Here is a 20,883-nt window from a genome sequence, read left to right as displayed (position 1 = left end):
GGTGAGGAGGGAGGCAGTGTTCCATCCGCTCTCTACTGCCAGCGTGCGGAACTTGATGGTGTAGTCCGCTACTGTCTCCCCTGCCTGTCGCAGGGCGTATAGTCACTTGGCTGCCTCCTGTCCCGTCACAGGGTGGTCGAAAACTCGGCGCAGCTCCTCCACGAAGGTTCGGTAGGACTGGCAGGCGGGCGCATGCTGCTCCCACAAAGCAGTGGCCCATGCCAGGGGAGGGCCCAACAGGAGCTGTATAATAAACTAGACCTTAGCCATCTTGTTTACAAACTTGGAGGGCTGAGCCCCAATGGCTAGCTCACATTGGACCAGGAACTGGCGGCAGGTCTCGTGGTTCCCAGAATACCTCTCTGGGGGGGGGGGGGCAGGTTCGGTTCTGAGAGTCTGGATAGAGTGGAAGGCTGGTCAGTAGAGACGGTCGGGTTCGGTGTTGCTGGCGCTGTGGTGCCGCCTGGGCAGGCTGTTGCTGTTGGGGGGGGGGGTGAAGCTAGTGATGGCGGCCACCAACTGCCACTGTTGAGCCTGGACCTGCTGCAGCTGGGAGTGATCTGCTGCCTGCCTCTGAAGCATGGGGCGGATCTCTCCAACCAGGCTGGAGATGGAGCGGATGCCCGCCTTCAGCGGCTGCAGCTCGGTGTGCTCTTCGCCCAGAGCTGCACCCTGGGCGGTAATGGCGACGCGTAACTGCTCTAACTCTGCTGGGTCCATGTCTGGTCGAGTCTTGCTGTAACGTCGTGTGTTTGGACCCAATTGCAGAGACGAGGCAGAGGCAGTTGTTAAATACTAAGGCGCTTTACTGGACTCCGGAAAACATACAATAACCAAAAACCACTGCCAAACAGGGCAGGCAGAAATGCAAACACGAATTAACATAAAATACTAAACACCCGCTCACACAGAGGAGGCAGACGAGGGTTCAGGAGACACGGGCATCCGCAGACCGATGCTAAGCTTTTCCAAGACTCAACGGCGTCTGTCTGCAAAGCACGCGGTCAAATAGTCCCCAGCACAGGTGCACCTAATCACAGGCCAAGGGCAGGTGCCACTCACACTGGCCGACAGGGAGATGCCACACCCCTTGGCTACTGACCCTCTGGCCAGCGATCATGTCACCTGGTCTTTGTAATTCTATCTGTATGTTGTTATATGACTTTCTGACAGGCAGACCTCAGACAGTGAGAGCAGGTACCAGCTAGTCATCTACCATAGTTCTCCACACAGGTACCAGCTACTCATCTACCATACCTCTTCACACAGGTACCAGCTACTCATCTACCATAAATCTCCACACAGGTACCAACTACTCATCTACCATACCTCTTCACACAGGTACCAGCTAGTCATCTACCATAGTTTTCCAGACAGGTACCAGCTACACATCTACCATAGTTCTCCACACAGGTACCAGCTAGTCATCTACCATAGTTCTCCACACAGGTACCAGCTAGTCATCTACCATACCTCTTCACACAGGTACCAGCTACTCATCTACCATAGTTCTCCACACAGGTGCCAGCTACTCATCTACCATACCTCTCCACACAGGTACCAGCTACTCGTCTACCATACCTCTTCACACAGGTAGCAGCTACTCATCTACCATAGTTCTCCACACAGGTACCAGCTACTCATCTAACATAGTTATCCACACAGGTACCAGCTACTCATCTACCATACCTCTCCACACAGGTACCAGCTACTCATCTACCATAGTTCTCCACACAGGTACCAGCTACTCATCTACCATAGTTCTCCACACAGGTACCAGCTACTCATCTACCATAGTTCTCCACACAGGTACCAGCCACTCATCTACCATACCTCTCCACACAGGTACCAGCCACTCATCTACCATAGTTCCCCACACAGGTACCAGCTACTCATCTACCATACCTCTCCACACAGGTACCAGCTACTCATCTACCATAGTTCTCCACACAGGTACCAGCCACTCATCTACCATAGTTCTCCACACAGGTACCAGCTACTCATCTACCATACCTCTCCACACAGGTACCAGCTACTCATCTACCATACCTCTCCACACAGGTACCAGCTACTCATCTACCATACCTCTTCACACAGGTACCAGCTACCCATCTACCATAGTTCTCCACACAGGTACCAGCTACTCATCTACCATAGTTCTCCACACAGGTACCAGCTACTCATCTACCATAGTTCTCCACACAGGTACCAGCCACTCATCTACCTTAGTTCTCCACACAGGTACCAGCTGCTCATGTACCATAGTTCTCCACACAGGTACCAGCCACTCATCTACCATACCTCTTCACACAGGTACCAGCTACTCATCTACCATACCTCTTCACACAGGTACCAGCTACTCATCTACCATAGTTCTCCACACAGGTACCAGCTACTCATCTACCATAGTTCTCCACACAGGTACCAGCCACTCATCTACCTTAGTTCTCCACACAGGTACCAGCTGCTCATGTACCATAGTTCTCCACACAGGTACCAGCCACTCATCTACCATACCTCTTCACACAGGTACCAGCTACTCATCTACCATAGTTCTCCACACAGGTACCAGCTACTCATCTACCATAGTTCTCCACACAGGTACCAGCCACTCATCTACCTTAGTTCTCCACACAGGTACCAGCTGCTCATGTACCATAGTTCTCCACACAGGTACCAGCCACTCATCTACCATACCTCTTCACACAGGTACCAGCTACTCATCTACCATAGTTCTCCACACAGGTACCAGCTACTCATCTACCATAGTTCTCCACACAGGTACCAGCTACTCATCTACCATAGTTCTCCACACAGGTACCAGCCACTCATCTACCTTAGTTCTCCACACAGGTACCAGCTGCTCATGTACCATAGTTCTCCACACAGGTACCAGCCACTCATCTACCATACCTCTTCACACAGGTACCAGCTACTCATCTACCATACCTCTTCACACAGGTACTAGCTACTCATCTACCATAGTTCTCCACACAGGTACCAGCTACTCATCTACCATAGTTCTCCACACAGGTACCAGCCACTCATCTACCTTAGTTCTCCACACAGGTACCAGCTGCTCATGTACCATAGTTCTCCACACAGGTACCAGCCACTCATCTACCATACCTCTTCACACAGGTACCAGCTACTCATCTACCATACCTCTTCACACAGGTACCAGCTACTCATCTACCATAGTTCTCCACACAGGTACCAGCTACTCATCTACCATAGTTCTCCACACAGGTACCAGCTACTCATCTACCATACCTCTCCACACAGGTACCAGCCACTCATCTACCATAGTTCTCCACACAGGTACCAGCTACTCATCTACCATAGTTCTCCACACAGGTACCAGCTACTCATCTACCATAGTTCTCCACACAGGTACCAGCTACTCATCTACCATACCTCTCCACACAGGTACCAGCTACTCATCTACCGTAGTTCTCCACACAGGAGCACTTCAGGGTTGTTGTCTTAGTCCCTTACTCTACAGTCTGTCACTCATGACTGTATTACCAAATATCATAACAGCAGAGTGACATTCATAGATGGCACCAAATTAACTGGACTAATAAATGACAACAATGAAGATGCCCATAGGAAGGAGGTGAGGGATCTATCCATATGATGTCCAGATAACCACCTCTCCCTTGATGTTGAGAAAAAAAACGAGATAATTGTTGATTTTAGGTAGTCCAGAACAGTTCAGACACCAGTTTACATCAACAGTGTCCTAGTTGAAATTGTGAAGAACTTCATATTTGTAGGCATTAAAATCTCAGACTCTCTCTCCTGATCTCTTGACACCAGTTGTATCATTAATAAAGCACAACGGAGACTATACTTTCTGAGATGTTGGAAATAATACAGAATGTCTGCAAAAATCCTGGTCAGTTTCTACCAGACTTCCATAGAGACCATCCTTACTGGAAGCATACTGGTGTGGTATGGCAACCTGACTGAACAGCACCACAAACAACTGAGGATAGTAAAAACAGCTTAGAAAAATCACAAGAACAGCACTGCCACAGCTTCAGGGCATGTACACCACCCGTTGCAGAAGGAAGGCCCTAAGTATGATGGAGGACACCAGCCACCAAGCACGTGGGCTGTTCTCCTCCTTCCCTCAGGACAACACTTACAGAGCATCAGAGCTCCCACCAGCCGCCTCACACACAGTTTTTACCCCCAGGCCGTCAGAATAATGAACAGTAGCTGCCTTACATAATTTTCAGGGATTAATCTTTTTGTGGGATTTCTTATTTATTGTTTTTGTTATGATCTATTATTTCCTTAGATCTAGATTTAAGGGCTGAGAGAGCCAGGGCACATGCATTTCACTGCATTTGAAGGTACATGGTACATATATGTTTTTGACAAAAAAGTGAACTTGAACTTGTGAGGAAAGAATCCTCACTCTCATTAAAGTTAATGTAACATTATGATAGCATGTTTTACCTGGGCACCTAAATAATTATATATATATATATGATCTATATAAATTGTTGGATGGTGGCCCAGTAGTTAGCACTTTTGCCTCAGAGCAAGAAGGTCCTGGGTTCGAACTCCATGGTTGTCTAACCTTGGGGGTCATCCCAGGTCGTCTTCTGTGTGGAGAAGATGACCTGGGATGACTTTGCATGTTCTGCCCGTGTCTGTTGTGTCTTTTCTACGGGTGCTCCGGTACCCCCACCATCAAAAAGACATGCATGTTAGGGTTAATACTCCTGTCTGTGCCCCTGACGGAGGCATGGCAAGACGAACTGGAGTTGGTCCCCGGGCGCTGCATGGTCGCTGCCCACTGCTCCTAGCTATAAAGCTATGATGGGTTAAATGCAGAGTAGAATTCCCCTACGGGGATCAATAAAGTATCTCAAAATAAAAAACATTAAAAAAATCCAAAAAATTAATTTAAATGCTCAGTTTAACTGAGACAAAGCAGTTACATGGTTGCAGTAAAATGGTTTATCCATGGTTGCAGCAGTTTTCCTGCAACAGCAATGAAATACATACACACACACAGATATAACCACACACGTTAATACACTGACCTGTACACTTACTCCGAACGTGTAGATAAAACATTAAATTAAAGGGAAATTTCACTCCTCAATGTGCAAATCCAGGGAGTACCAATGGTCAAGTCATTTGACACGATGTCCTTAGGTGGTGTTAACAGAAAACGATTTAGTCTGTGTACAAATTACCATCGTCCATGTGGTTTTGGTAAAGACAGGGGCAGTATAGAGCATTCTGGATAGACCATCCAGCACCTAAAAGGACATATTAATGCCCTGTTTCCAGTGACACGCTGAGCGTTGTGGCTTCGGAGCACCGTCCTTTCAGCACCAAACAGAGAGCCCTGGGCAAGGAGGACTTCACTAAAATCCCCCATGGAGTGGCAGGGGTGCAGGACAGAATGAGTGTCATCTGGGAGCGGGGAGTGGTGGGTATACATATACACATATAACACTACACCTACATAGAAAACTGGTTCTACTACTGATGCTAAATACAATTGTAAGGATAATTGCATTGTTTTATATTCATCCCCTATCAATAATCCCAACCTTAGCCACGAAAGTCTAACCACTTGGTCTAAATTAGCGATTCCCCAACTTTTAGGCGATCCCCCCACCACCACCACCTGCCTTTAACAATGGAAGAACTTGCTTCTGGCCTACATGTATGAGTAGGAACTCCCTCTCACATTATCCCTTGCTTAGCTGAACATTAGGCACGTATTTTATATATGTCCATATAATTTCTTCTTTAAAGTCAGATGGTCTTATTTCTGTTTTTCTGGATATAAAATACTTTATGTTCTTGTTTCTCTACAACAATCCCCCCAAGACAAATTTCTAGTATGTTTTAATAAATGACATGTGGCATATAAATACAATTTAATTCCGTTTGAGTGATATGTTTCAACTTGGCACTCATAAACCTGAAATTGAACCTCTATCGGGTGGCATGGTGGCGCAGTGGTTAGCGCGGTCGCCTCACAGCAAGAAGGTCCTGGGTTCGAACCCCAGGGTTGTCCACCCTTGGGGGGTCATCCCAGGCCGTCCTCTGTGTGGAGTTTGCATAGTCTCCCTGTGTCTGCGGTGGGTTTCCTGCAGGTGCTCTGGTTTCCTCCCACAGTCCAAAGCCATGTAGGTCAGGTGAACTGGCCATACTAAATTGTCCCTAGGGGTGAGTGTCTTGGCCTTGCGATGGACTGGCGGCCTGTCAAGGGTGTCTCCCCACCTACCGCCCAGTGACTGTTGGGATAGGCTGCATCATCCTGCGACCCCACTTGGGATAAGCGGCTTGGATAATGGATGGATGGATGAACATACTATATCTCATTAGCACAATACAGAAATACATTTGCAAAACTGCATATGTGAACAGCAAATGAAAAATAAAATAAATGAACTGAATGACAACGATGGGATTCTGATCAACAACTTTGGAAAAATAGCTGATTCCAGGTTACCCTAGTGACTGAGCATAGCACATCAAAGGAATGTTTTGCAGATGCACAAGTGATGTTCTCTGCACACAACATTCTTTTAATAGATTTTCAGTCTTCAGTGTATTTTTTCTTACCATTGTGCCTCATCTCTTGTGCCCCCCTGTGGGTGTATCTCATGCTTTGGTGATCATCATCATCAGCGGTCACTCAAAGTGAGTATGATTGTCCTCCCCGTGGGGTTGTCTACTTGTGGGTCTTCACTTCAGATGGCTGTAGAGGCCGATCCACGATCCACATACTTTGGTGCAGTGTGAACAGGTGAAAGTAGTGGTGGTGGTGGTTGAGCCCTTTTCTCTCTCTCTCCTTGCGGTGCTGTCACTTTTTCTCTTGCAGCACAGAGTTCCGTTTCATGACATGCAGCTCCTTCTTATATGGATTTCTTCCAGGAGTGCCTATCCAGTTGCTCGATGTGATGTTGAATTTGAATTCGCTGAATTTCCTTCAGCTGGGAGTACAGGATCTGTTTGGGAAGACGTGTTGGACATGCGGATGACATGGCCTTGTCCATTAGAGTTGGTGCTGCATTATTGTGGTGGTGATGCTAGTCATGTTAACTTCTTCCAGAACGCTGATGTTGGTGTGTCTGTCCTTCCAGCTGATAATCAGGATCTTTTTTAAAAGATCTTCAGTGGTATTGTTCCAGGGCTCTCAGGTGCCTGGTGTAGGTGGTCCATGACTCTGCTCCATACAGCAGGGTGGGGAGAACAACAGCTCTGTAGACCAGGAGTTTTGTTTGGGCCTTTAGGTCTCAGTCTTCAACTCTTTTCCTGAGTCTGGCGTAAGCACCACTGGCACAACTCAGGCGATTGTTGACCTCAGAGTCGATGTCAGCTTTTGAGGAGAGAAGGCTGCCAAGGTAGAGGAAGTGAGCAACGTTTTCCAGAATTTTGTTGTCCACTTTTATGGTGGACCCGGGTAGAGGGCTGGTTGGATGGAGGTTGATATAGGACCTGGGTGCCCTTGATGTTTAACGCTAGACCCAGGGCTCTCTATGCCTTGGCAAATGCATTCAGAATGTCCCAGAGGTCTTCTGCGGAGTGTTCTGCAATGGTGTTGTCATCTGCATACTGAAGCAGACTTTGCTCGTGGCCTTGAACCTATTAAGGTTGAAGAGCCTGAAGAGCCTGCCGTCAGTTCTGTAAAGGAGTGTGATCCCTCGTGGCAGCTCTTTGCCAATGAAGTGGCATGTGGCAGCAATAAAGATGGCAAACAGGGTTGGTGTGATGAGGCATCCCTGTTTGATACCTGTTTACACAGTGAAGGGCTCTGACTCAGAGCTGCTGTTGCTGAGCACTTCGACTAACATGCCATCATGTAGAAGCCTAAATATTCTGATGGATTTGTCAAGGCAGCCATATTTTGATAGCATGCTTCACAGAGCCTGGCAGTCTACTGAGTCAAAGGCCTTAAGCCACACGGAGATTCTGGGAATACTTCCTGAGCCAGTGGTAGCAGTCAGTTTGCAAGGACATGAGTAAGGACTTTGCCTGTTGTTGACAGGAGTGAGATGCCCCTATAGTTTCCACATTCCACCTTCCAAATTCCGCTTCTGGTGTCACCCGAGTCTGCCAGTCACTGGATTTCCAGAGCCTTTTCTGTCCACCAAGAGCTCCTAAGCTCCCTCAACCTTCTCTGGATGTCTGCCTTGGCTCTGGAGGGAACTACTCTTTTAGCCTTGCGGGTTACATCATTTTGCCAGGCATGAAAGGCTTTCCTTTTCTTGAAGATGATCTGTTCTATCTCTGTGTCATTCTCATCAAACCAGTCCTGGTTTGATGAGAATGGACTCGTACCTAATGGTGGTTTTGCAAAAGTAGAGGATGGTAGATTTGAGCAGGCTTTAGTGGTTCTCAATGTCATCAGGATATTCCTGTTGGAAGGTTTCCCTAAGAGAGGCCTGAAGTCACTGCTGGGTGGCAGTTTCATTCAGGCTTTCAAGGTTCAGTGTTGGCCGGATCTGCATCTTTTTAACCCTCCTTTTCGTCTTGAGTTTGATGGAGGTCGTGGAGTGGATGAAGCAATGATCATCCAGGAGTCATTTGCATCGATCATGGCTCTTGTGATGTTCACGTCACGTCGGTCCCTGGTTCGTACAATGACATAGTCAAGGAGATGCCACTGTTTGGAGTGGGGGTGTCTCCAAGATGCCTTAAATTTGTTTTTCCTGGTGAAACAGTCTTTTACTGATGGTGAGGTTGTACTGCGCACATTTGCTAAGAAGCAGAACTCCATTGGAGTTGATGTTCCCGATGCCTTCAATTCCTATAGTGCCCTTCCAGAGGTGTTGATCCCTGCCGACTCTGGCATTGTTGTCTCCTAGGAGAATAATCTTATCCTCCTTGGGGATTCTTGACAGTGTCTCATCTACGCAGGTGTAGAAGGTCTCTTTTAATTCCTCTTCAGAGTCTTAAGTAGGGGCATAGGCACTCACAACTGTTGCCATCTGGTTGTTGGCAAGCACCAGATGTCTCATCACACTCACTGATCCCGACAGGATGTTCAGACAGGCAGCTGATGATCTGGTTCCTGATGGTAAATCCAATGCCATGGATCCTGGTTTCATCAGCAGCTGTTCCTTTCCAGAAGAAGGTGTAGCCACCCTTCTCCTCCTTCAGCTGTCCTTCATCTGCACGTTGGGTTTCAGAAAGGGCAGCTATGTCAATCCGGCATCTCTTCAGTTCTCTAGCAATGATCGCAGTTCTCCTCTCCGGTCTGTTACTGGTTAGACTATCCATCAGTGTGCGTACGTTCCAGGCTCCAAAGTTTATATTTCTATGTTTCTGACCGCATGTGGTAATGCCTCGACGCGGTAATCCAGTCAGGAGGTTTGAGGCAGGCTATTTTTAGTGCACCTTGTCGAGCCCCTTCTCCAGGTGTGGGGTGAGCAGAGTGGATCCTACAGAGGTCTGCTCAGTCTTGAGTGCAGCTACTGCAGGGCTCTTTCTACTTTGTTCCGTCTGTTCTACCGCTGAGGTCTTGGTTGGATTGCTCTTTGTCAGAGACCTACCCCTTGACCTTACCGCCATGGGTAACCCTACCAGAAGCATAGCTCCAGATGGCATTGCTCTTGGAATCTCAGGACCACACAAGCTTCTCCACCAGGACAAGGTGAAAGTCCATGGAGAAGCTCACTTTGGTGATCACTGCTTTAAGGTTAACCTAACCCCCAATTCTTTTTTTTTCTTCTTCTTTTCCTCCTTTTTCTCCCCTGTTGTACTTGGCCAGTTACCCCACTCTTCCGAGCCGTCCCGGGCGCTGCTCCACCCCCTCTGCCAATCCGGGGAGGGCTGCAGACTACCACGTGCCTCCTCCAATACATGTGGAGTTGCCAACCGCTTCTTTTCACCTGACAGTGAGGAGTTTCGCCAGGGGGACATAGCACATGGGAGGATCACGCTATTCCCCCCCGTTCCCCCTCCCCCCGAACAGGCGCCCCGACTGACCAGACGAGGCGCTAGTGCAGCGACCAGGACACATACCCACATCCGGCTTCCCACCCGCAGACACGGCCAATTGTGTCTGTAAGGACGCCCGACCAAGCCGGAGGTAACACAGGGATTCAAACTGGCGATCCCCGTGTTGGTAGGTGATGGAATAAACCGCCACGCCACCAGGATGCCCCCTAACCCCCAATTCTAACCTTCATTCAAACAAACCACAGACACACACACACGCACACACACACATATAAACTTAGCACAAAAAGTAAGGAAATGTGTGTTTGGTAGATTATTTCTTTGTTGTAACAATGCTTCTTGACAGTAAATCTTATATCAGGCACCTGATTGTCAGCACATAGGGTACCAGCAGCTCAAAACAAGAGTCAATAGCAACAGCAAAATAAGATGTTTGGCATTGGCAGATGTCTGTAAATGTTCTCATTCATCCAGGTCATGGTTATCCAAAGGAATTGAATGGAGTGCAACTGGACTTGGTATATATCCGTGAAGACGTTTCGCCTCTCATCCAGGCTTCCTCAGTTCGTGCCTTCCTGACTAGACCAAGCTAGTCTGACTGGCTGCTGATGAGACTCAGATATTTATCCTCTTTGGAGTCGTTATCAGAGCTATTGATGTCCATGGCTCTTTGTGTTCCGATGTTAAGCAACGCCCGTCGTTATCAGAAGTATTGATATGCGTGGCTCTTTGTGATCCGATGTTAAGCAGCGACGGTCGTTGGGGGTGTTAGTTTCGACTTCATTATTCAGTGGTCATGAGAGTCGTTGGAGCCGTTAGTGACCGACTGTTGCTCTTGGAGGCTAGGCTTCTCAAGTCTCCTGGGTAGAGATGAAAGGACGGCATTGTAAGTGGGAGATAGGTGGTGTCGCAGACCTCCTCCTCTGTTGAGGGATGGTTTTTCCAGTTTCGCATAGATGGCTTCCTTCACCCCTCTTTCAAACCATCTATCGTCTCTGTCCAAAATGTGTACGTTGCTGTCCTCGAAGGAGTGTGTCTTCTCCTTTAGGTGTAGATAGACTGCTGGGTCTTGTCCTGAGGAGTTTGGCCTTCTGTGTTGGGCCATCCGTTTGTGTAGTGGTTGTTTGGTTTCTCCTATGTATAAGTCAGTTCAATCCTCATTGCATTGTACAGCATACACCAGACTGCTTTTCTGGGTGTGTGGTACACGGTCTTTGGGATGAACCAGTCTTTGTGGGAGTGTGTTGCTGGGTTTGAAGTATACCAGGATGCGGTGTTTGTTGAAAATTCTCCTGAGTTTCTCGGAGACCCCAGAAACATACGGGATGACTATGTTATTCCTCTTCTCCTCCTCGCTCATCCGGTTGGTCTTTCTGGAACGTGTTGCAGTTTTCACAAAGGTCCAACTGGGGTAGCCGCAGGTTTTTAAAGCTCCCCTCAGGTGTTTGTGTTCTTCTCGTTGGGCCTGAGTGCTGCTGGGCACATTGTCAGCTCTGTGTTGCAGAGTTCTGATGATGCTCAGTTTGTGTTCCAGAGGGTGGTGTGAGTCGAAAAGTAGATATTGGTCTGTGTGTGTAGGTTTCCTGTAAACCCCAATGTGGAGGCTCCTGTCTCCCCCAATGTGGACGTCACAGTCCAAGAAGGGAAAACTGTTGTTCTTTATGTCTTCCCTTGTGCACTTAATGTTCTTGTCCACTGAGTTGATGTGTTTGGTAAACGCTTGCACCTCTTGTGTTTGGATTTTGACCCATGTGTCATCCACATATCTGAACCAGTGCCTCGGAGGTGTTCCTCTGAAAGAGTTCAGGGCCCTGTGTTCTACCTCTTCCATATATAAGGTGGCCACAATGGGAGATACCGGTGAGCCCATTGCACAGCCGTGTTTATGTCTGTAAAACTGGCCCCTGAATTGGAAATATGTAGTGTTCAGGCAAAGGTCCAGTTGTTGGCAAATCTGGTCTGGGCTGAGGTTGGTCATATTGTGGAGGGTGTCGTCCCGTAGCAAACGTTGCCTCACAGTTTCCAAAGCCTCCATGGTTGGGATGCAGGTGAATAACGAGGTCACGTCGTAGGATACCATGGTTTCATCCGGTTCCAGTTTTACGCCTTGGACCTTGTCCATGAAGTCAATGGAGTTTTGGATATGGTGAGGTGTTTCGCCCACTAAAGGGGTCAAGATGTTGGCTATATGTTTGGCAATGTTGTACGTGACCGAGTTTATGCTGCTGACAATGGGCCTGAGGGGGGTTCCATCTTTATGGATCTTAGGGAGTCCATATATGCATGGAATGTTATCTTGTGGGTAGAGACGGTGGTATTGTATCCGATCAATGGTTCCTCCTTTCTGTAGTTTCTGTAGGTACTCTATTATTCTCCTCTTGTAACCACTAGTAGGATCGCGTCTCAGAGGTTCATCATAGGTGTCGGTGTCGCTGAGTAATGACGTGATCTTGGCGTGGTAGTCTGTTGTGTTGAGGATAACCGTGCATCTCCCCTTATCTGCTGGAAGGATAGTGATGTTTTCATCCTTGCTCAGGGCTTCACGGCTTTCCTTTCCTCCATGGTTAGGTTGGAAGGAGGGAGTTTCACATTGGACAGAGCTGCTGATACCTTTAACCTAAGCTGTTCCGCCTCGGTTTCCGTTAGCTTGTTTTTCCTTATGGCTGATTCTGTGGATGTGATGAGGTCAACTATAGGTAGTTGGGTGTCATGGCGAAGTTCAGTCCTTTGGCTAAGACCTCCTTCTCTGATTGGGTAAGTACCTTGCCCGACAGATTCTTGATCCATCTGTCCTGCGTTCCGTTTTGTGTGGGATGTTCTGTCTTTTGTCTCCAGGTAAGTATACCTGCTTGGCTAGTGTTGTTGTTTCGTCGCTGTAAGTTTTGAAACTTCCTTGTCTGACTTTCTTTGGTTTTGTGGTGTTGAGATAGTTGGGCTTTCTTGGTGAAATCAATGAACCTCTCCAAGACTGCACCAGGCAAGTGAGATGTTATTTGCTGGAGTAGTTGGTCAGATTTCTCCTTCAGCCCTTCAATAGCGAAATGGACCTGTCTCACTCTTTCATTCAGGAGTTGATTCTGTGCCTTCTCTATGATTCTGTCTGCTCTGTGTCCTTTCATTGTGGTACACAGGCGCAAGCTAGTGGGTATGAGCCTGTGTTGTCTGCATCTCAGATTAAATTGCAAGTGGTTTCTGTAGTCTGCAATCTTCCGAGCCATCCTTTCATATTCCCTCACCATTTTAAGGGTGTCAGACCCAAATTGTTCCGCAACATGTCTGTGAATGTTCTCATTCATCCAGGTCATGGTTATCCAAAGGAATTGAATCAAGTGCAACTGGACTTGGTATATATCCGTGAAGACGTTTCGCCTCTCATCCAAGAGGCTTCATCCCACAAATGCATTTTCCTTACACATTTAAAAGGGAGATAAACAGGCTTTCCAACGGTGTGAGACTTATTGCCAAGAAGCATCGTTACAACAAAGAAATAATCTACCAAACACATATTTCCTTACTTTTGGTGCCAAGTATATATATATAATGAATTAAACTTATATAGCGCTTTTCTAATACTCAAAGTTGCTTTACAATAAACGGGGTGAAACAAGACAACAGATAATATAACAGGGGTGGATGGGAAGGGGGGCTACGAGAGGGAAGCAAATATATAAATTCATGTGACAGAACTAATCTGTTGGCTATTGCTTTGGAAAACCTTCCCTTCCAGGTGGCGGGAAAGATGGATGAGAATCGTTTTGTAGCAGTGACAAGCTCTAACGCAGCTAAGATTTACAACCTGTACCCTCGAAAGGGTCGCATCATCCCTGGGGCCGATGCTGATGTGGTGGTTTGGGACCCTGATGCAACCAGGTACATAAAGATATTGTGGATTCTTTATTACGAGTTTTTCAAATGCAGGTACTGCAGTCAGTGCAGACACGCAAAGATATCGAGTCTGACAGCAGAGGCTCTAATCTGAATTTACTTTTGCTTATGACAATTACACAAAGTGATGGAGAAGTGATTGGAGCATACGCACTAAGTGTCTAAGGATGACTGGTGGCATGATGTAACATTCAGTGACATAGCCTGGGCAGTGGCATGGTCATGAAGGTCCTGGCTTCAGTCTCAAATTTTCTGTGTGGGATTACATTTATGCGAATGCATAAACACTTCAAACACATGCACGCACACACACACACGTGTAGACAACCATGCGCAAACAGGCACATGCACACCCAAATACATACACATATATAAACACACATACGGGTAAAAAAAAGACACAACAAAGATCACGCCTTTTTTCTTCCTCCAGGACGATCTCTCTCAGCACTCAGGTGCAGGGTGGCGACTTCAACCTGTATGAGGGTATGCGCTGCCATGGCGTTCCCCTTGTGACCATCAGCCGGGGTCGTCTGGTGTGTGAGAATGGAGCGTTCATGTGTGCTGAGGGCTCCGGAAAGTTCTACCCCCTGCGCACCTTCCCTGACTACTTGTACAAGAAGATGGTGCAGAGAGAAAAGGTGTGTGCACTCACATCATGTAACTATCTCGTTCCACTGATACCTATCTTGTTCCACTGATACCTGTCTAGTCCCACTGACAACTATTTAGTTCCTCTGATACCTATCTAGTTCCACTGATAACTGTCTAGTTCCACTGAAAACTACCTAGTTCCACTGATACCTATCTAGTTACACTAATACCTATCTAGTTCCACTGATACCTATCTAGTTCCACTGATACCTATCTAGTTCCTCTGATAACTGTCTAGTTCCACTGACAACTATCTAGTTCCACTGATACCTATCTAGTTCCACTGATACCTATCTAGTTCCACTGATAACTGTCTAGTTCCACTGACAACTACCTAGTTCCACTGATACCTATCTAGTTACACTAATACCTATCTAGTTCCAATGATACCTATCTAGTTCCACTGATACCTATCTAGTTCCTCTGATAACTGTCTAGTTCCACTGACAACTATCTAGTTCCACTGATACCTATCTAGTTCCACTGATACCTATCTAGTCCCACTGACAACTATCTAGTTCCACTGATACCTATCTAGTTCCACTGACAACTATCTAGTTCCACTGATACCTATCTAGTTCCACTGATACCTATCTAGTTCCACTGACAACTATCTAGTTCCACTGATACCTATCTAGTTCCACTGATACCTTTCTAGTTCCACTGATACCTATCTAGTTCCAATGATAACTATCTAGTTCCACTGATACCTATCTAGTTCCACTGACAACTATCTAGTTCCACTGACAACTGTCTAGTTCCACTGATACCTGTCTAGTTCCACTGATACCTATCTAGTTCCACTGATACCTATCTAGTCCCACTGACAACTATCTAGTTCCACTAATACCTATCTAGTTCCACTGATACCTATCTAGTCCCACTGACAACTATCTAGTTCCACTGATACCTATCTAGTTCCACTGACAACTATCTAGTTCCACTGACAACTATCTAGTTCCACTGATACCTATCTAGTTCCACTGATACCTATCTAGTTCCACTGAAACCTATCTAGTTCCACTGACAACTATCTAGTTCCACTGATACCTATCTAGTTCCACTGACAACTATCTAGTTCCACTGATACCTGTCTAGTTCCACTGATACCTATCTAGTTCCCCTGATACCTGTCTAGTTCCACTGATACCTATCTACTTTCCACCGATACCTATCTAGTTCCACTGACAACTATCTAGTTCCACTGATACCTATCTAGTCCCACTGACAACTATCTAGTTCTACTGATACCTATCTAGTTCCACTGATACCTATCTAGTCCCACTGACAACTATCTAGTTCCACTGATACCTATCTAGTTCCACTGACAACTATCTAGTTCCACTGAAACCTATCTAGTTCCACTGACAACTATCTAGTTCCACTGATACCTATCTAGTTCCACTGATACCTATCTAGTTCCACTGACAACTATCTAGTTCCACTGACAACTATCTAGTTCCACTGAAACCTATCTAGTTCCACTGACAACTATCTAGTGCCACTGATACCTATCTAGTTCCACTGATACCTATCTAGTTCCACTGATACCTATCTAGTCCCACTGACAACTATCTAGTTCCACTGATACCTATCTAGTCCCGCTGACAACTATCTAGTTCCACTAATACCTATCTAGTTCCACTGACAACTATCTAGTTCCACTGACAACTATCTAGTTCCACTGATACCTATCTAGTTCCACTGACAACTATCTAGTTCCACTGATACCTGTCTAGTTCCACTGATACCTATCTAGTTCCACTGATACCTGTCTAGTTCCACTGATACCTATCTAGTTCCACCGATACCTATCTAGTTCCACTGACAACTATCTAGTTCCACTGATACCTATCTAGTCCCACTGACAACTATCTAGTTCTACTGATACCTATCTAGTTCCACTGATACCTATCTAGTCCCACTGACAACTATCTAGTTCCACTGATACCTATCTAGTTCCACTGACAACTATCTAGTTCCACTGAAACCTATCTAGTTCCACTGACAACTATCTAGTTCCACTGATACCTATCTAGTTCCACTGATACCTATCTAGTTCCACTGACAACTGTCTAGTTCCACTAATACCTATCTAGTTCCACTGATACCTATCTAGTTCCACTGATACCTATCTAGTCCCACTGACAACTATCTAGTTCCACTGATACCTATCTAGTCCCACTGACAACTATCTAGTTCCACTGATACCTATCTAGTTCCACTGATACCTATCTAGTTCCACTGATACCTATCTAGTTCCACTGATACCTGTCTAGTCCCACTGACAACTATCTAGTTCCACTAATACCTATCTAGTTCCACTGACAACTATCTAGTTCCACTGACAACTATCTAGTTCCACTAATACCTATCTAGTTCTACTGACAACTATCTAGTTCCACTGACAACTATCTAGTTCCACTGACAACTATCTAGTTCCACTGATACCTATCTAGTTCCACTGATACCTATCTAGTTCCACTGACAACTATCTAGTTCCACTAATACCTATCTAGTTCCACTGACAACTATCTAGTTCCACTGACAACTATCTAGTTCCACTGACAACTATCTAGTTCCACTGATACCTATCTAGTTCCACTGACAACTATCTAGTTCCACTGATACCTATCTAGTTCCACTGATACCTATCTAGTTCCACTGACAACTATCTAGTTCCACTAATACCTATCTAGTTCCACTGACAACTATCTAGTTCCACTGACAACTATCTAGTTCCACTGACAACTATCTAGTTCCACTGATACCTATCTAGTTCCACTGACAACTATCTAGTTCCACTAATACCTATCTAGTTCCACTGACAACTATCTAGTTCCACTGATACCTGTCTAGTTCCACTGATACCTATCTAGTCCCACTGACAACTATCTAGTTCCACTGATACCTATCTAGTCCCACTGACAACTATCTAGTTCCACTGATACCTATCTAGTTCCACTGACAACTATCTAGTTCCACTGATACCTATCTAGTTCCACTGATACCTGTCTAGTTCCACTGATACCTATCTAGTCCCACTGACAACTATCTAGTTCCACTGATACCTATCTAGTTCCACTGACAACTATCTAGTTCCACTGATACCTATCTAGTTCCACTCATACGTATCTAGTTCCACTGACAACTGTCTGGTTCCACGGATAACTATCTAGTTCCACCAATAACTATCTAGTTCCTCTGATAACTGTCTAGTTCCACTGATAACTATCTAGTTCCACTGAAAACTATCTAGTTCCACTGAAAGCTATCTAGTTCCACTGATAACTATCTAGCTCCAATGATAACTATCTAGTTCCACTGATACCTATCTAGTTCCACCGATAACTTTCTAGTTCCACTGACAACTATCTAGTTCCACTGACAACTATCTAGTTCCACTGACAACTATGTAGTTCCACTGACATCTCGTTCCACCAATACCTATCTAGTTCCACCGATAACTGTCTAGTTCCACTGATACCGGGGATGAATCCTCAGTGCATCAATATCATCAACACGGGCAGTAATGTTTCTGATACAATGTCCCACAACGGGGTGTCCGTGTAGCGTGGCGGTCTATTCCGTTGCCTACCAACACAGGGATCGCCGGTTCGAATCCCCGTGTTATCTCCGGCTTGGTCAGACGTCCCTAGACACAATTGGCCGTGTCTGCGGGTGGGAAGCCGGACATGGGTATGTGTCCTGGTCGCTGCACTAGCGCCTCCTCTGGTTGGTCAGGCCGCCTGTTTGGGGAGGAGGGGGAATAGCGTGTGCTACGTCCCCCTGGTGAAACTCCTCACTGTCAGGTGAAACGAAGCGGCTGGTGGCTCCACATGTATCGGAGGAGACATGTGGTAGTCTGCAGATCTCCCCCCGCTCCCGGATGGGCAGAGGGGGTGCAGCAGCGACAAGGACGGCTCGGAAGAGTGGGGTAACTGGCCAAGTACAATTGGGTAGAAAAGGGGGGAAAATCCACAAAAAAAAAGTCCTACAAAGAAGTCAAAAATCACAATGTGTTTGTGCTTGTGTGTATTTGTAGAGGGGTAGATGGAGCGATACAGAGTTGAATAACTATAAAGAAATACAAATATATATATATATATATATATATATATATATATATATATATATATATATACCTACAGTAGACATAAATGTATAAATATGAACACCTTAATTCTCACTTTTCCCAATCTGTTTAGAGTCAGATTTTGAAAGGGGTTGAGAGGGACCCGTACTCTGGAGATGTGGCCAAGGTGGCCAACTCGATGAAGAAGGAGCTAGGGCTGGGCCCAATAGATGGAGAAACACCTACAAAGCCCCCAGTGCGGATGCACACGGGGGTGCGAGACCTCCATGAGTCCTCCTTCAGCCTCTCAGGTTGGCTATTGTAACAGTAACAACACAATACTAAACATCTTCCCAAAAGTATTACCAAGTCAACTGCATCAAACAAAATAAAATCAAAAGGAGGCCTAAAATAAAAGATAGTGGGATCTTACAGAAAGCAGGAACAGAAAGATGACAGTAAATATATGCTTCTGGGATGGAGCAGCAGAGGAAGTTATTGAATGCATGAATTGTGTTTACTGTAGATGAAGAAAGGTGGGCGGCACGGTGGCGCAGTGGTTAGCGTGGTTGCCTCCCAGCAAGAAGGTCCTGGGTTTGAACCTCGGTGTAGTCCAACCTTGGGGGTCATCCCAGGTTGTCCTCTGTCTGGATTTTGCATGTTCTCCCCGTGTCTGCGTGGGTTTCCTCCGGGGGCTCCGGTTTCCTCCCACAGTCCAAAGACATGTAGGTCAGGTGAATCGGCCGTACTAAATTGTCCCTAGGTGTGAATGTGTTGGCTCTGTGCTGGACTGGCGGCCTGTCCAGGGTGTCTCCCTGCCTGCCGCCCGATGACTGCTGGGATAGGCTCCAGCATCCCGTGACTCCGATTAGAATAAGGGGCTTGGCTGATAGATGGATGGCTAAAGAAAGGTGTGAAGCTAGACTGAGGGATGTGTGTTGACCTGGTTTATATGCAGTACAGCAGAAGACCTAACAGAAGGATGCATGTATCTTTCATTTGTATTGCACAGCATCGGTGCAGCGAACATGATATGTCCGAGTCTTAGACTCCCAGACCGCATTTAAATATTATCTATTCACATTTATTTATTTCTGTCAGGCTCACAAGTGGACGATCACATCCCCAAGAGGTCCTCCGCCCGTATCTTGGCCCCCCCTGGTGGTCGCTCCAGTGGTATCTGGTAACTGTGAAGAAACTGGAACATCCACAGTTGAAGCCTTGCCGTTTTGTATATTTCTGAGCAACCAAGAAAACTGCACTGATTTTCAATCACAGGGTTAGAGAATAAGGAGAAACAAATTGAAGCGCTTTTCTGCGATGGGTGGATAGTCTAAAGTATCGAGCATCCAGTGGGTGGGCAGTTATTTGCCAAAGCGAAGACATGTTTCTGATTAGTATCTGATTGGAGAGATTTACCCAATTAACTGGATAAGAGCTATGGGCTACCTATGAAATACAATGTCTGGCCAAATTCTAGCTCCTCATACAAACATAAGTGTAAATTCTTCTCATTGTCTACCACCACGTGAGTGTCCCATAAAGGATCACGTACTGAACAAGCAACTGTGAAAGGTCAAAACCAGTACAGTTTTTGATGGTTTAAATTGAAGTGATGTTGAAGAAATTATTTAAAAAATAATGGAAACAGAAGTCAGTGAAATACCTGTACCCTTTGCCATGTGCACACTTCATGTACACTTCAGACACCATAGCTTTAGAGTCATGTAACAGATGAGTGTTTCTTCTTCTTCTGAGTTTGTGTTTGTGAACCAGCGACCTCATGTTCTTGCTTTTCCTTGGTCATCACGTGTTACTTGAGCAACGTTTTTACTTTCTTTGGATGACTGTGCCATGTGGTGATGAAATCCTACTGCTTCTGATGTTCTGTGATGTTCCCACAACACTCTCTAGCTGGAACCGCCCTTCAGAACCCCGTCCTCCATCAGGACCTTACAAGAACCCCATAGAACCCCATCCTGTCTCTGCCGCCTGAAAAACACTTGCATGTTCCAGACAAACCCCACTGTCACCCGGAATGTACCAATTCCTATGGATTGTGACGTTAAGTGACTACTATACACTTACACATTTTATATATACAGCATTTGTGGACATACTTGAGACCAAAGTCTTACAAAGACCAACATGGATTCTGAGTCTAAGAAGAAGTGGTCCAAGTGCTCCTGCTATGATCACTCAGCAATGACACTGTGATCGAGGAAACTCAGAAGGCTCAGTGCATTGTTAACACCTGTTAATATCTGCACCCTGCAAAGCACAGGAAATGTGGACATTTGATGATGTCAGGTCAGTCAGAT

At 46.1% G+C, this 20,883-nt stretch overlaps 1 protein-coding gene across 1 annotated transcript in view; it reads left to right on the top strand.

Annotated features, from left to right (window-relative positions):
* The window catches only part of LOC130124777 (dihydropyrimidinase-related protein 5-like), a 107,417-nt gene extending 87,668 nt beyond the window's left edge, over positions 1–19,749 (top strand). The window contains exons 9-13 of the mRNA XM_056294126.1: positions 5,317–5,458; positions 13,676–13,818; positions 14,267–14,474; positions 18,696–18,873; positions 19,664–19,749. Coding sequence (XP_056150101.1) covers positions 5,317–5,458; positions 13,676–13,818; positions 14,267–14,474; positions 18,696–18,873; positions 19,664–19,749 — 757 coding nt within the window. The remainder of the gene's footprint in view (positions 1–5,316; positions 5,459–13,675; positions 13,819–14,266; positions 14,475–18,695; positions 18,874–19,663) is intronic.
* The last annotated feature ends 1,134 nt before the right edge of the window (positions 19,750–20,883 follow it).

This window comes from Lampris incognitus, chromosome 15, assembly GCF_029633865.1.
Source record: "Lampris incognitus isolate fLamInc1 chromosome 15, fLamInc1.hap2, whole genome shotgun sequence".
In the NCBI taxonomy this organism is placed as follows: Eukaryota; Metazoa; Chordata; class Actinopteri; order Lampriformes; family Lampridae; genus Lampris; species Lampris incognitus.
The sequence above is the reverse complement of the archived record's forward strand: the minus strand, read 5'-3'. Positions and strand labels throughout refer to the sequence as shown.